The 15,341-nt window shown below is 35.7% G+C and overlaps 1 protein-coding gene across 3 annotated transcripts in view; it reads right to left on the reverse strand.

Moving 5' to 3' along the window:
• Positions 1-3,143, reverse strand: part of LOC126974634 (cytochrome P450 CYP12A2-like) — a 79,803-nt gene extending 76,660 nt beyond the window's left edge. For all 3 annotated transcript variants that reach the window (XM_050822151.1, XM_050822150.1, XM_050822149.1), the window contains exons 1-2: positions 2,968-3,143; positions 964-1,091 (exon numbers count right to left, since the gene is read on the reverse strand). In XM_050822151.1, the coding sequence (XP_050678108.1) occupies positions 964-1,091; positions 2,968-3,023 (184 nt within the window). In that variant the 5' untranslated portion in view covers positions 3,024-3,143. The remainder of the gene's footprint in view (positions 1-963; positions 1,092-2,967) is intronic.
• Positions 3,144-15,341: the final 12,198 nt, after the last annotated feature.

Here is a 15,341-nt window from a genome sequence, read left to right on the forward strand (position 1 = left end):
TCTGGTTTTTTAAGAGTATATTGTCACTATTTAGGAATAAGGCCCCTCTTTAGTCATCTTAGTCCAATTAAGTTTAATTGTTATTATGTTAAATTTATGTTATAAATGGCATTCCTCCGATAGCCCCTCGAACAAGCGGCCGGAATTGGTCCCGGTCCTTGCCCATCTTTTCCAGCTCTCTGACTCATCAGGCGTAGTTCCAATGAAAGGTGGTCTTAGTGCACCCGATCCCTCAGTGTACTCTCGGATCCTTCAGGATTACTTAACAACCACCAGCTCGTATTTTACCTAGAGTAACCATCTCCATCTGATCACCGATTGCCAGTACGGTTTCCGTCAAGGTGGCTCAGCTACTGATCTTCTGGTACATATCACCCATAAATGGGTGCAACGACTTAGGTGTGGCACATAGCACTTATTGCAAAACTTCCATCCTATGGGCTTCCCGAGAGGTTGTAGAGATGGTTCACTACCTTTTTGGCAGATCGGACCATCAAGGTCGCTATCGGCGGTGCATTTTGACATAAAACCCATAAACGCTTGTGTTACAGTGCTGCATGACCCCAAAACTGCTTCTTCTGCATACCAATTATATGCTCCAAATCAGTTTATTGCTATGCAGACTACAGCACTTATACCGGCCGTGCCAACATCTCTCGGGAAAGTGTCGATGAGAACCAGAACAAACTTTTGTCTGAAATCGAGACTATGCTTTGCAAAGTCTCGGAATGGGGCTGATAATTTAGTTCAATTTAACCCCAAGAAGACACGAGTATATACTATACCGCTAAAATTCTTCCTCGATTCGAGATCACTCCTCTAACCGCCACAGCCTGAATCAGCATACTCAGCGTCGATATTTGATTGATACAAAATAATTATCATCTTTAGTTTCAGCATTGTTAAAAAGAGTTTTACACGCTACATTTATGATACTATCTCATACAAACATATTTTTATTACCTCCAGGAATGAAATGCAGAAGTTGTCCAATAACTGGTAATGATGAAGGCCCTGGAATGTCGTCCCATTCTTTTAGTTCTACATTTGTCGAGCTGATAGTTGTTGATATAAGTGCTTTACGAGGAAAGCTGAAATAGCAAAAGTAAATAATTATAATGCACAGTTTTAATTAAAACGTATTATTAAACTTCTTAGTGAGATTAATGAGTTCTACTTCTAAGCGAAAACGCTTATCGTAACTGAGCGTACTGCGTTCTCTCTCAGGGGGCCTACTCCTAAAATCGATATTCAATACATCGTGGCATTAGTCGTGTCGAATCCTACTTTTAGTTACATCGTATTCAAATGAAACGATGATTGAACGAACGAAACATTATTCGATATTATCGGTCCTAACCCTACTCTTAGTTGATAATGTCAGAGGCGAATTATCGTTTCACGTCGTAGTTGTACTTTTATTTTTAGTGTAGAGTCAATTTATTGAGTCTTTTGGTGCACATTAAATAAATAAATATACGCCAAATATTTAAACATTAATTACATATTTAATAGGATTTTTTTTACTACCAAGTAATTTAAATCATTTTATTGATCATCTATGCGTAGAAAATAATGCAAATGGCCGCCTGATGAATAAGAAGTCGACGAGACGGGTTGAGTTACTTTTTTTTAATTTTATTTATTTGCAAGTTTTGTATTATTTATTTAATTTAAATAGTCATGTTATATTCATTAAATAATTGTTGAATATGTACATACAAATTATCTAAATTGGTGGTGCAGAGTCTGGCATGCGCCTAAACTATGTTTTGACTTTTGACATTAACAGCGACATAGCACAGATATTATTTAGTTTTTCAAGGTTTGCGCATAATTCATTCACTCTAACATCGTAAAAAAAATCAAAATATTAGTCTATGGTTAGGATGTTGTTACGATAAACGAAATGGAATACGAACATTTGTTAGAGTAGGGTAGATACGATAATACTCCGAATATATTGCATATTCGGAGTATTATCGTATCGTTCCGAAAATATCGTTCTCGATTTTGCGAGTAGACCTCCAGGACGCTTGTCGTATTCTAGGGTAGGCACTTTAAGAATACATGTACAACTTATAAATCTTAAAAGCCTGGCAAAACTTCCTCTGGTGTTGCAAAAATGTCTTTACAATGTTGACAAAGTATTATATATATTATATTCTAGACTTTATTAGATATCTTAGTAAATCTCAATATTGCACGCGTCATAATCGAAGTGTTGAGTTAGTGCTTTACTCTCGACACGTCAAAAAGCAGTTTTCTTAAAAATGAAATTTTAAGTGAGCATGATGTACATATTATATAATTATTATAATAACTATAAAATTACAAAAACGTAAGATGTAATTATTCAAAGCGGCCATAAGTTGCCAATATATTGGCCAAACAAAAATGTTATCTCTCAGTAAACGCTATGAGCTATCAAAATATTATCGCCTCTACACGAGCCATCCTACTGAGGAGCACGTGACGAATAACAATATTAACAAAAATGCCAATATAAATATACCGATACGTCATCACGTCGATGGAGTTACATATTATGAGGTCAAAGAACGTGTTTATTTAGATATACCAAAAGCAGATATTGAACTAAATAAATCACGGATTGCAAATCTAGAATTGCTAATGAATAAATATATAAAATTGCCGTAAAAAGTAATTGTGGTAGTATAAGGTATTGATAATTTCACTGCTTGTGTATTATAGGACTTTAAGGATTTGAGACAAGGAGACCTCTTGAGATTTGTAATTAATGTTTAAAGCATTCTGTGGTATGTATAAGAACTGTGGTAGGTAGTTATGTTAATGTACAATGCATATAGTCTTAAAATCTTCTTTTATAACATTTTCATGAACTCTCTATATCTGTAGAAAATAATATAATAACACATAAAATTTTTATATAATTAGGCTGGAAAAAAAAAGTGAAAACAAACTAAAAATAATAATAAAACTTACATTATATTTCGGTCAGCCCTCAATAGTATAAATGGCAATCGCTTGATAGATAGCATTGCAAGGTCTTCGGTTATTTAGAATTAATAATAAGTAGCAGCTGATCAAACTCAGGATAAAATCATATAGTAAATTGTTACGGCTAATCTGCCAAATACGACACAACCGTCACAATCGCACGGGACAAGCGTTGTGATAATTTGCATTTTTTACTAAATCTACGTATTATATGTGCACTTCAGACATTCGAAAGTTATTAGCTACACTGGCCTTCAAAAGTCATATACTCACACTTTTAAAATTGGGATAACGTTTTAAGTTCACAAGATATACTTTCGAAATAAAAAGGACTCCAAAGAGAATTTAATTTTGTACATAAAAACTTTATAGTCGGTAACCATCTTTTAAGAATTGGCTGAAAAAAAAACTTCAAAAACAAAACCATTCCTTTTTCAAAGTGGACGTTTCCGAATTACAAGTTTACCATTCACATTTTTCTTTCTGTTTTAAATTTTTTTCAAGATCGATGAGTCTTGTTTTATAAATTTATACTAAAAAGCACATAACATTAATTTATCATGCCTCTTTCAGTTGAAGAATAGCTAGTGTGCTAGGATCATGGCTTTTCTGGAACTAGGCATCAGTATGCGTCGCACTGCAAGAATGGTGGGTGTGACGATACGAACGGTCCAGAAGGTAAAGCGAAGGTACGAAGAGACTGGATACCATCTGAGCAGACTTTGTAATTTGACGACCTGTATAGCCGAGTGGTTAGCGATCCTACCTACAAAGCTAGAGGTCCCGGGTTCGAATCCCGGTAGGTGCAAGCATTTATGTGATGAATATGGATGTTTGTTTCCGAGTCATGGATGTTTAAATGTATTTATGTATGTTTATATGAATTTATGTATATTTAAGTAAGTATATTGTATTAAATATATCATTGTCTTGTAACCCATAACACAGGCTTTATTATATGCTTAACTTGGGGCAAGATAATTTGTGTGAAAAGTGTGTCAATATTAATAATGAAATGGCAGACCCAGGTGTACCAGTGCCCGAGAAGATCGTTATATTATTTCCACTGTGTTAAGAAATCACCACCAAAATGCAGTTGAAGTCCAGCAGCAGCTACTTCAGACCCAGAGGGACTACATTAGTGACAGCACAGTGAGAAGAAGACTTGCTGAAGCAAATTTGAAACCCCGAAGAGTAGCGAGTGGCCCAAAACTGAAGAGACAGCATCGAGTAGCGAGACTGCGATACGCCCGTGAACACATGCAGTGGGATGAAGAAGAATGGTCAAGAATTTTGTTTGCAGATGAGTCTTGATTCTCCCTTTACTCTACTGATGGAAGGCGAAGTATTTACAGGCGACCTGGTGAGCGATACATTCAAGCCTGCATCTCAGAAAGAGTCCACACACGGCTCATATCGTACAAGAGTATATTCAGGAGGTCGGTATCAGCGTGATGGCTTGGCCATCAAGAAGTCCTGATCTCAACCCGATTGAACACGCCTGGGATGAGCTTGGGAGGCTGGTCAGAAATCGCAGACCACCACCTACTACCCTCAGGGCACTAAAGCAGGCTCTGGTAGAAGAATGGGAGAATATTCCCCAACATCGGCTCCAAAACCTAGTGTTCAGTATGCCAAACCGGATCGAAGCTGTAATCAGAGCTCGAGGAGGCAATACCAGTTATTAAAAATTAAATAACATTTTAGTTGAATTTTTTTACACTAAACTAAAAATGTCTATTTTCATTGTTTTATCTTTTTTAAGTTAAAAATGTTACTAATGGTTAATTTTAGTTTCTAAGAATTAAAGCCTGTAAAATTTGCAACAAAAAGTTTTTAATCTTAAATCTCTACCTGCTATAGCAAAGAAAAAAATTTAATTTGAAAAGTGTGATACTTACTTTTGCAGACCAGTGTATTTTAAACATTGAGTTTAAAGATAATTTGGCACTGAACATGTAAAGCAAATCATCAAGTTAAAACTTAATTTGACTTTGAATGTTATATTTTTGTTTAATGTAAAATATTTGGATATAAATATACTAGTGGGAGGCTCCTTTACACAGGAAGCCGACTAGATTATGGGTACCACAACAGCGCCTATTTCTGCCGTGAAGCAGAAATGTGTAAACATTATTGTGTTTCAGTATGAAGGTCGCCGTAGCTAGTGAAATTACTGAGCAAATGAGACTTAACATCTTATATCTCAAGGTGACGAGTGCAATTGTAGTGCCACTCAGAATTTTTGGGTTTTTGAAGAGTCCTGAGTGGCACTGCATTGTAATCAGCTGTATGTCCTGCTCGTCTCATCCCTTATTTTCATAAAAATATTTCAGTAACAAAAATGGTACAAATATAATAGTGGATGTTACCTTCTATTAACTAGTGACCCTCACGGTCACCTGTGCCTGAAGGCCACGCTCAATATCAATTAATATTAAGAGTACCTAAAAGTATGGATCACAAATTAAGTCTATTTTTAGATTTAATTTGTGACTTAATAAAACAAGGTCCAACATGATACATGAAATTTCATAGCCCGTAAAAATGCAAAAACTATATTGCAAGTAGATTTCAAAGATATTCTTTTGCATTGTAAAATGTAGATCATCATTAGCCTGTCAAAACATTTTCATCTATATTTTCTAGTATTCTTCTTGCATAAGGTAATATTTCATAAATTTGGTTTATTCATAATTTATTGATAGGCAAGTTAAGAATACTTTGTAGCACTGTATTAAATAGTTTTATACTTTTCCCCATAAATATATCACCAATTTTGGAGAGTCTAAGATTTTTTGGTGTCTATTTCTGTTGTTAAGGCTATGTATATCAGATTTTTTAGTGAAGAGATGGATGCCAAAGCTGCGATGAGGGATCCATTGCAATTTAGCTTAAGCATAACTTCATTATTTAACCATATTTCAGGAAATACTAATTATCAACTATAACTTGATGTCAATATCAAATTGAAATCATCACACACAAAAGTAGCAGGAAATCTTAATATTAATTCGATTATAATATAATTCTGACAGGCTTAGAGTGAAAATAAAAATTACTAATGACAATTAACAAATAAAAACATATTCAAACTGGAGTGAAAGATAAACTATTTTAATTTAAATGTGCAAGGGTATTTTACGATATAATTCAAAGTGACTGCAAAAAGAAAAATATCGAATCCGTTTTGTATAAATATAGTGCAAAGTAAAACAAAGGAAGTGAAGGTTATCTGTTTATAAATTGACTGCCCCGAACTTACATCTTCATTCATGCAATTAAGAATAAGTGTACAAGGCATACCACCCTTTTTAATGTCCCAATTACTCACTCTTTTCATGCACAGAATTCGGTGGTCTGCCGTACTATGCCGTATAATAAACATTTCTTACCAACAGATATATTCGTCCATACTAAAAGCTCTTTCAAAAAGGAAATCATTTTAAGTATACTGTAATCGAGGAGTTGAAAACGACTTAAGACATACGCACATACACTCATACGTACATACACTGATATACACATACACTCATTTTGGTTGGTGTCACCTTAACTTTTTTTTATGGAATAGGAGGACAAACGAGCGTACGGGTCACCTGGGGTTAAGTGATCACCGCCGCCCACATTCTCTTGCAACATCAGAGGAATCACAGGAGCGTTGCCGGCCTTTAAGGAAGTTGAACGCGCTTTTTTTGAAGGCACCCATGTCGTATCGTCTCGGAAACACCGCACTAGGAAGTTCATTCTACAGCTTTGAAGTACGTGGAAGAAAGCTTCTTGAAAACCGTACTGTGGAGAATCGCCACACATCCAGATAGTGGGGATGATATCATAATGTATGGTGTGTCGTGCAAAGGTAGAATTTGGCGGCAGGAATCAGATGCAATAGCTCTTTGGAACACTCCCCGTGATAAATGCGGTAGAAGCCACATAATGAAGCGACGTCTCTACGTTACTCCAAGTGATCCAGCCGTTCACAGAGCTCTGGGTCCCCGACAATTCCAGCTGCTCTGTGTGCGCGCGGTCAAATGTATCGAGCTGATACTGTGCTAATACGGTGCACTAGACTAAATATGACAGCAATATATATTTTTTTTAAATTCAAATTCAAAAATTTTTATTCAAAATAGGATTTAAAATCACTTATTGAACGTCAAAAACTACCACCCATTCAAAAGAAACTGCCTTAGACCTGAGAAGAATGGGCGCAAGAAACTCAGCGGGCTTTTTTTAAATATAAAATATGGATTACAATCAGATCAGATGAATCTACTGAAAATAAAGAGGATTCAAACGATGTGCAAAATTTTCAAATAAATTCGATCCAAGTATACCAGAGATGATAGAGCTTGATTATGACGCTAACTTAAGACATCCTTATATGTATGTCCCTGATAAATATGGTAAATTTATGCTAGATACAGGAAGCACAAGGTCTTTCATAAGCCCCGAAATAGCGGAAGCATATTTCACTGATACAACAATATGAACCATTTACAGTCACAAGTACACATGCTTCTAGTGTTCACCATGAAGTGGCTAATATTCCTCTTTTTTCAATTTTTAACGATAGTGGCTATCATAAATTTTATATATACAAAGTTGACCATAGGTATGACTGACTGATTGGAATGGACCTTATGTCTCGACTTAGCGCTGACATATGTTTGAAGGATAAGACACTAAAAACTAACAGCGCAAACATTCCCATAGTTTACAATACTGACCATGAACTTCTATTAGATCCACGTACGGAACATCGAGTAAGACTTCCTGTAAATCAAAAAGATGGCCTTGCAATATTAGATTACAAGCAGTTTCGAGATGGGGTCCGAATGCCAACTGCAATAGGTAAATGCGAAAATTATTTTGCAACCACTGTCATACAGAACACAACTCTGACCTTCAAATGAAGTTGACGATTACAGCCCCTTTTAAGGTTACTGAATTCTATAACGACGATTGTTTCGTAAATACTACAACTAACTTGACAGACGTTGAGATTGACTCACTATTGACAGATAACTTATCAAAATTACGACTAGAACATTAAAACCACAACAATCGTGACACCCTACAGAAATTGTGTATAGAATACAAAGACATATTTTATTGTGAAGAGTTACCCTTGACCTTTACAAATCAGGTAAAACATCATATTAGGACCACAAACGAAGACCCAATTTATATTAAGCCATATAGACAACCACCAGCACAACCTGAGGAAATCAAACGTCAGGTCGAAAAGCTTCTCAAGGACAACGTAATTCAGGAAAAATATTCGCCATGGAGTGCCCCTGTTCATTTGGTTCCCAAAAAGGCAGATGCTTTCGGTAAGGTGAAATATAGAATGGTAACAGACTTATCACCTTTCGAAGTTGTATTTGGTTACACTGAATTAAACTCCACATTCGACTATGACTTTGACAAAGCCTACAGACAACAATTAATTTAAGACCATAAGAAAAGAACTCAAACACTTTACAAATATCTCTCAGAAAAACTAAAAACCCAAAAAAACAAAACATTAATAACAAGCGAGGTGGCGAATTTGGACCATCGTTAGAATCAGGACAAACTATTTTTGCTAAAGCCGTTAACAAAAGACAAGCTAAAGATAAATCTAGGTTCCAAAAAGCTGTCGTAACTGGTCAGGTAGATCGCAATGTTGTTCCAATAAAACTAAGAGACACAAAAGTTCTAATCAAAAATATAAAACGTCCTCCACAAGTGGTGTCTACTCCTGGCGATATGGATAACGACGAATCAGGCCCTTTCAAACCAGCATCCCCCAAACCAGGCCCTTAAAGCAGTAAAGATTAATCAAAACCCTGGTATTCTACCGGTAAAGTTAGGTCAAGTGTACATACAGCACGATAAATGGTCAAAAGTTAAAATAATCAACCTTACAGGCATTAGTACCGATCTTTCTTTCAGTGTCCAAAAATATTCTGAATTTAGTAAAAAGATACACCCGAATAAATCATATGCAGATGAGTTCATGAGCCTTAAAACACAGGTAGAATATATTCAAAATGAGACTCTAGAAAAATTACGAGAATTAGTCCCTTCCAAAAGATACAAGTGTGGGTTAATAAATCGCTTAGGCTCTATAATCAAAGTTATTACCGGAAACCTTGATCACGAAGATGCAGTTAGGTACGACGACATAATTAGTAATATTCAAACCAGAGAACAAGCAATCTCTAACAAATTTACTGTGATATCTGAAATGTTGGATCACTTTCTGAACTCTACCAAGACAATTGATGAAAACACTAAGAAAATGAATGCACGCATAAAACTAATTGAAAAATTTTGTAAAAGATCTTACAGGCAAGGACAATCATTCCATCAATATGACTCTTGTATCTGGATTACTTAATCATTTTATAGTAAACTTTAGACCCATCTATGTAAAACTTAGTGAAATAGAAACAGCCTTAGCGTTCATTAAAGTGTCTGTTTTACACAAGTCTGTCATTAATTCTGCTGAATTATTAGAACTGTTAAAACATATTAGCACATATGATAACTTGATGTATTCTGTAAATGAACAAAATTTAATGAATATAGAGGAATCATTGTCTGTAAAATCTTACTTTAAGCATAACGAAATAACGTTTATTATTGAAGTGGCACTTATTGATAATGTAACTTATAATTATTATAAATTGTACTCCCTCCCTATGTCCAACAATTCCAATAACCACACCTTTATTGTTATTCCTGACTTATTGTATTTCCATACATATTAGTAGAAGGTGTTCGATACCGCCCGATAGAACAACCGTGCAAGGAGATCACAGCTAAAGAATACCTCTGCTCTAAAAATAAACTCGTTCAATATGCGAAGGAAACCTGTATCGAGCAACTCATGAAGTACCACCATAACCTATCTCTCAGAGTCTGAAAACCTGAAAATCGAAGGAATCGCCCCAAATAGTTGGATAGTATACTCCAAATTTTATAAACTCATATCTCAAACTTGTAACAATGAAGATTCAAAGGAGCGTATACGGGGAACATATATATAACCATAGGAGAACAGTGCGATGTCTCCATAGACTCTATCCAAATCTCAAACCGGCGTTCTTACTCTCTACAAACGAGTTATATGCCTATACCCATTATTAACTTACCTGATTTACCGGAATAAATCTCAAATGCCGCAGATATGGAACCTGTAGACTTAAAAGGCATCAGATCAGGCCCCAAGGCTGTGTGCTATCTCCTACGCTGTTTCTTCTGCATATCAATGATATGTTGGACACCTCCAACATGCATTGCTATGCAGATGACAGCACTGGTGATGCCGTATACACGGGCCATGCAGGTCTCTCTCGGGAAATCGTCGACCAATGCCGGGAGAAACTTGTGTCTTCTATCAAGTCCTCTCTCAAGAAGGTCGCGGAATGGGGTAAATTGAACCTTGTCCAATTTAACCCCCAGAAGACTCAAGTTTGCGCGTTTACCACTAAAAACCCCATTTGTCGTATCACCGCTCTTCGAGAACACTTCTCTTAAAGCCGCGCCTAGTATCGGAATACTGGGTCTCGAAATCTCGAGCGATTGCCAATTCCGTGGCCATCTGGAGGGCAAAGCCAAATTGGCTTCGAGGAAGCTGGGTGTCATCAATAGAGCACGGCAATACTTCAAGCCGGCCCACATTCTAGCGCTACACAAAGCGCAGGTCCAGCCACACATGGAGTATTGCTGTCATCTCTGGTCTGGTGCACTCCAGTATCTGCTCGATCCATTTGACCGCGTGCAACGTAGAGCAGCTCGAATTGTCGGGGACTCAGTGTTCTGTGAACGGCTGGATCACTTGGCGTTGCGTAGAGACGTCGCTTTATTGTGTGTCTTCTACCACATTTATCACGGGGAGTGTTCCGAAGAGCTGTTTAACCTGATTCCTGCCGCCGAATTTCACCTTCGCACGACACGCCACAAGTTAGGATATCATCCCCATCATCTGGATGTGTGGCGGTCCTCCACAGTGCGGTTTTCAATAAGCTTTCTCCCTCTTACTACAAAGCTGTGGAATGAACTTCCTTGTGCGGTGTTTCCGGGACGATACGACATGGTACCTTCAAAAAAAGCGCGGCAACGCTCTTGTGATTCCTCCGGTGTTGCAAGAGAATGTGGGCGGTGGTAATCACTTAACACCAGGTGACCCGTACGCTCGTTTGTCCTCCTATTCAATAAAAAAAAATTATGATATTCAACATTTGAACTATACATATACTGAAGAAAAGTGTAACCAGTGTAAAAATTAAAATAAGTGAATCAAATAGTGTCGCTATTTACTCGTTGTACGCGATCGTCATCTTATTGTCACTAATTTTCAGTATGTATGAGTATTCCTCTGTAATAAAAACGAAGCTTTGTAGGAAGCAGAATTGTCATTCGAAAGAAACTGAAAACAATCCGGCACATCAGGAGGAAAATAGAGTCAATCAGAGGCCCTTATTATAATTGGGTTAACTCCATTGTTATCAATAATTATAGTATATTTCGTATGTAACATTTCGTTAAAAGAACTTTCCGAAGTTCTCGAAAAGCTTCATTTCCGATAACTTTGGTCCAAGGGGGGAGGAGTTATATATCCTATTCCATAGTGCAACAGAGCCTTAAGCTCTCACGCTGCGGTAGAGCCTGACGCAGCATTTCTCTGGCCCTTCCGGGCAACTTGTTATTATAACAGTAGCTGGTAAGATAGTTTTAAGTTACATTCTGCATTTATACTTTAGTTATTAAGATTAGTCTTGCATCAAACTCTGTAAGCTCGGGTCGTAAATAATAAACTCTTATTTCGATTCTTAAATATTAATTTTAATTTCTACTTTTAAAAACCCAATCGCTCGCTATCGAAATCTTACTAGTTAGTCCCAGAAATACAATTTATTTATTTATTAGGAGGCCAACGTGTATACAACTATTTAATCCTGTTACACATATCTTTAAGTCTAATTTGTAGGTTGCTAATGCTTGCTGTTGGTTATAGTTAACACTGCCGAACCTTTTTGAACTACCACTTTTCTTTGAAGTTAAACAAGTTTTTTGGCATGGCGTGACGCATTTTTTTGGTACTTCTCTCAGAAAAGTTATTCTTATAGCTTGTACTTTTTTGTGTAGCTTCATTTATTCAGATTAGTAGTGAATAAGAAAATTGAAAAAAATCGCAAAAATTTTGAAAATATTGGCTTTGTTACATAGATGGCGGGCCGGCAGCCGTGAACTCATATCGCTCAAGGTCGCTGGCACTTAGTGTCGCCTTAACCTACGGACACATAAAAAATTATTTTATAATGTTATACACTCCACTTACAGGCTAACTCGACATGCTTAAGTATAATATACATTTTGTGTGTATCTAAAATAACAGAATTATATTTTAAACTAGATGACCCGGCAGACGTCGTACTGCCTCAATCTATAAATAAAAAACCTAAACGTTTTTATAAAATATTCTGAAAACAAACAAAAGGAATACTTAAAAAACTGCTGTGTTTGAATGAAATTTTATTATTATTTTCGATTTTTCCTGAAATAATGGATATTTATAAGATTTAAATTTGATATTGACAGACACACACAGTTATGATACAGTCTGTTAATCAATTTAAAGCTTTCTGATAAACTATATTTTTTGTTTTGTTTTGTGGTGCGATTAGGTTGAGAAATTTTAGTTTTTGACAAAATTTAAGATTTATCAATCTACATATAGTTTGTTGTCAAATGTCAAATAATATTGTTTGCGTTCTGAAATTTAATTTGCGATAAAACTTAAGATTTATCAACATAAATGTAAAATAAACTGATAGATAGTTAACAACTGTAGTTAATCTACCAACTATAGTTGTCTAAAATTAAGTTTACTTTTTACCTCCTGCGAAAGTTAGAAAGATATAAAGATTCTAATTAGTTATTAATTTAAAACTTTTCTTTCGATTTGAATGTTAACGACGGAGGACACATCAAACGAAAAACAAAATAGTTGTTTTTATTTAATTCCGAACATTTTCATATTTATTCACCTATTAAACCTTCTCTGGACTTGCACAAATAATTCAAGACCAAAATTAGCCAAATCGATCCAGCCGTTCTCGAGTTTTAGCGAGACTAACGCACAGCAATTCATTTTTATATATATAGACTAGCTGACCCGACAGACGTTGTTTTGTATATAATATATAAAATAATGTTTTATATGAATTTGTCAATAGTATAATTATCATAACATAAAAAATTACTTCGTAAAATATGCACCCAGCTGTCGTAATGAAATTGTTTCACAGCAGAACTGTCAAACCGTGCGTCAATAAATTCTCTCATGGAAATTATGTATGGACACATCGAAGGAAAAACAAATTTGTTGTTTTTATTTAATTTAGCAACATTTTCCTATTTATTCACCTTTTAAACCTTCTCTGGACTTCCACAAATAGTTAAACAAAAAACTAGACCAAAATTAGCCCAATAGGTCCAGCCGTTCTCGAGTTTAACGAACTAACGCGAGACTAACGAACAGCAATTCATTTATATATATATATATATATAAATATATATATAGATTAAAAGTAAAAAATATTGATAAAATAAACCAAAAAATTCAAGTATTATAAAATGAAATTATGTCCATAGCGCCAAATAATGAAATAAGTCAAAAAAAATTAGTAGATAATAAAAATTACGATAAATAAACCGTTATTAACATTAACAATTAATTCATAATATTATGAATGTCATGTACCCAATACTGACGGTCGTTCCCAATATTCAGTCTATCTCTTACTTCAGATAAAAATAGTAACTATCGTTGACTTTTCTGTTTCCCAGTAAACTTATCGACGGTAACTCACCTTATCCGTACACGCTGTTTGTCAGTGGGACGACTTAAAGCTTACCAGCGATAGAATTTCGTATGGAAATTTCAATTCACGCGTCCCAATATAAGGCGATAAGAATGACTTATCGGGTATGTTGGGACAGCTTCAGATTATTGACTGCTAATTACTGAGAGTAGAAGGTAGTAATTTATCTGTAGATAGTATGTTGTCATTAGTATATTGCCGGAGCAACTCCCTTACTATTCAAAAGTCGTATCGAAATCTATAAACTACAATATTTATTTTATTGCACGTATGGGTGAAGGCATGAAGCATTTAAATAATTATTTCTCTATATCTTGTTTATTTCAAACGATAAAATGTTATTGATACCTACAATTATGTGCGTGTTCATTATCAACATGTTTTACATTGTTATGACATTTATTCTAGAATCAGTAAAGAATACTAAACAAAACATAATATTACAACGTATGAATAACGTAATTTTGAATTGTGATTTCTGAGTAACACATAAAAGTTTAATTCGATTTCAATCCCAAAAAATATTAATCTACAGCAAGTAATAATCCCACCAGAGACAAATTTTATTAGAGTTAATACAACAGAGTTAGTTTTATTCGTATTTATTAAAGAATTTTTCACTTCGCGTGATTGTTACAGATTGATCACACTTTAGCCTCGAATGTGTACATTTATAAAAATTAGCGACGACAGGGTAAGGTTTATACTCACACTAATTTTCTCTTCCATGTGCTTGAAGACAAATTTTTATGCGGCCCTTTTATAGTGACATGTGGAATAACGCTCCCCATGCCTACTGATTTTTAATGCATCCAAACCAAATATTGACGACACAGACTATGTTGATCCACTTTTCCAATTTAAGGCACGCTGATAGTAGTGCACGAAAATCCAAATATTCCAGCTACAAAGTTTACTGTAAATAACTAACAATTAATCAACATCCAAATACCGTTCATCCATTCCTCTCACAAAAACGCAAGCACTCTGTTAAAATCGTCTGCCATCCATCCGCAAATAAATCACAAGCAGGGTTAGCTTCGAGAAGAGCGTTGAGAGCAGAGAGAGACCTCGGTATAGGTGAGTTGGTGCGAGCCACAGAACGATGTGTCGGACTCGCGAACAATCTATGCCTGCGCCTCGAACAGTAATTGTCTGGTACAAAGATTCTACATAGCTCAACATGCAAACTCGGCGCATCTATATCACCTCTGAGAACTCTGCACATAACTGTGAGCTGCTGTCGTTTTCGCCTAACCTCGAGGGAGTTGTAGCCTAATGTACCCAGAAGAATCCATGCGTACGTTTGTAAAGGTACCTAAGAAAAGCTTTTCGCACCTTTTCGAGAAGGAGTACATAAGTACTTTCATGCGGATTCCACACACACATAGCTATTTATAGCTTGCTGCGCACTAAAGCACCAAATAAAAGCTTTATGACTGGTTCAGATGTGAAATCCCCAGAATTCCTCAAAACAAA

The sequence above is a fragment of the Leptidea sinapis genome, chromosome 33 (assembly GCF_905404315.1).
Source record: "Leptidea sinapis chromosome 33, ilLepSina1.1, whole genome shotgun sequence".
Taxonomy (NCBI): Eukaryota; Metazoa; Arthropoda; class Insecta; order Lepidoptera; family Pieridae; genus Leptidea; species Leptidea sinapis.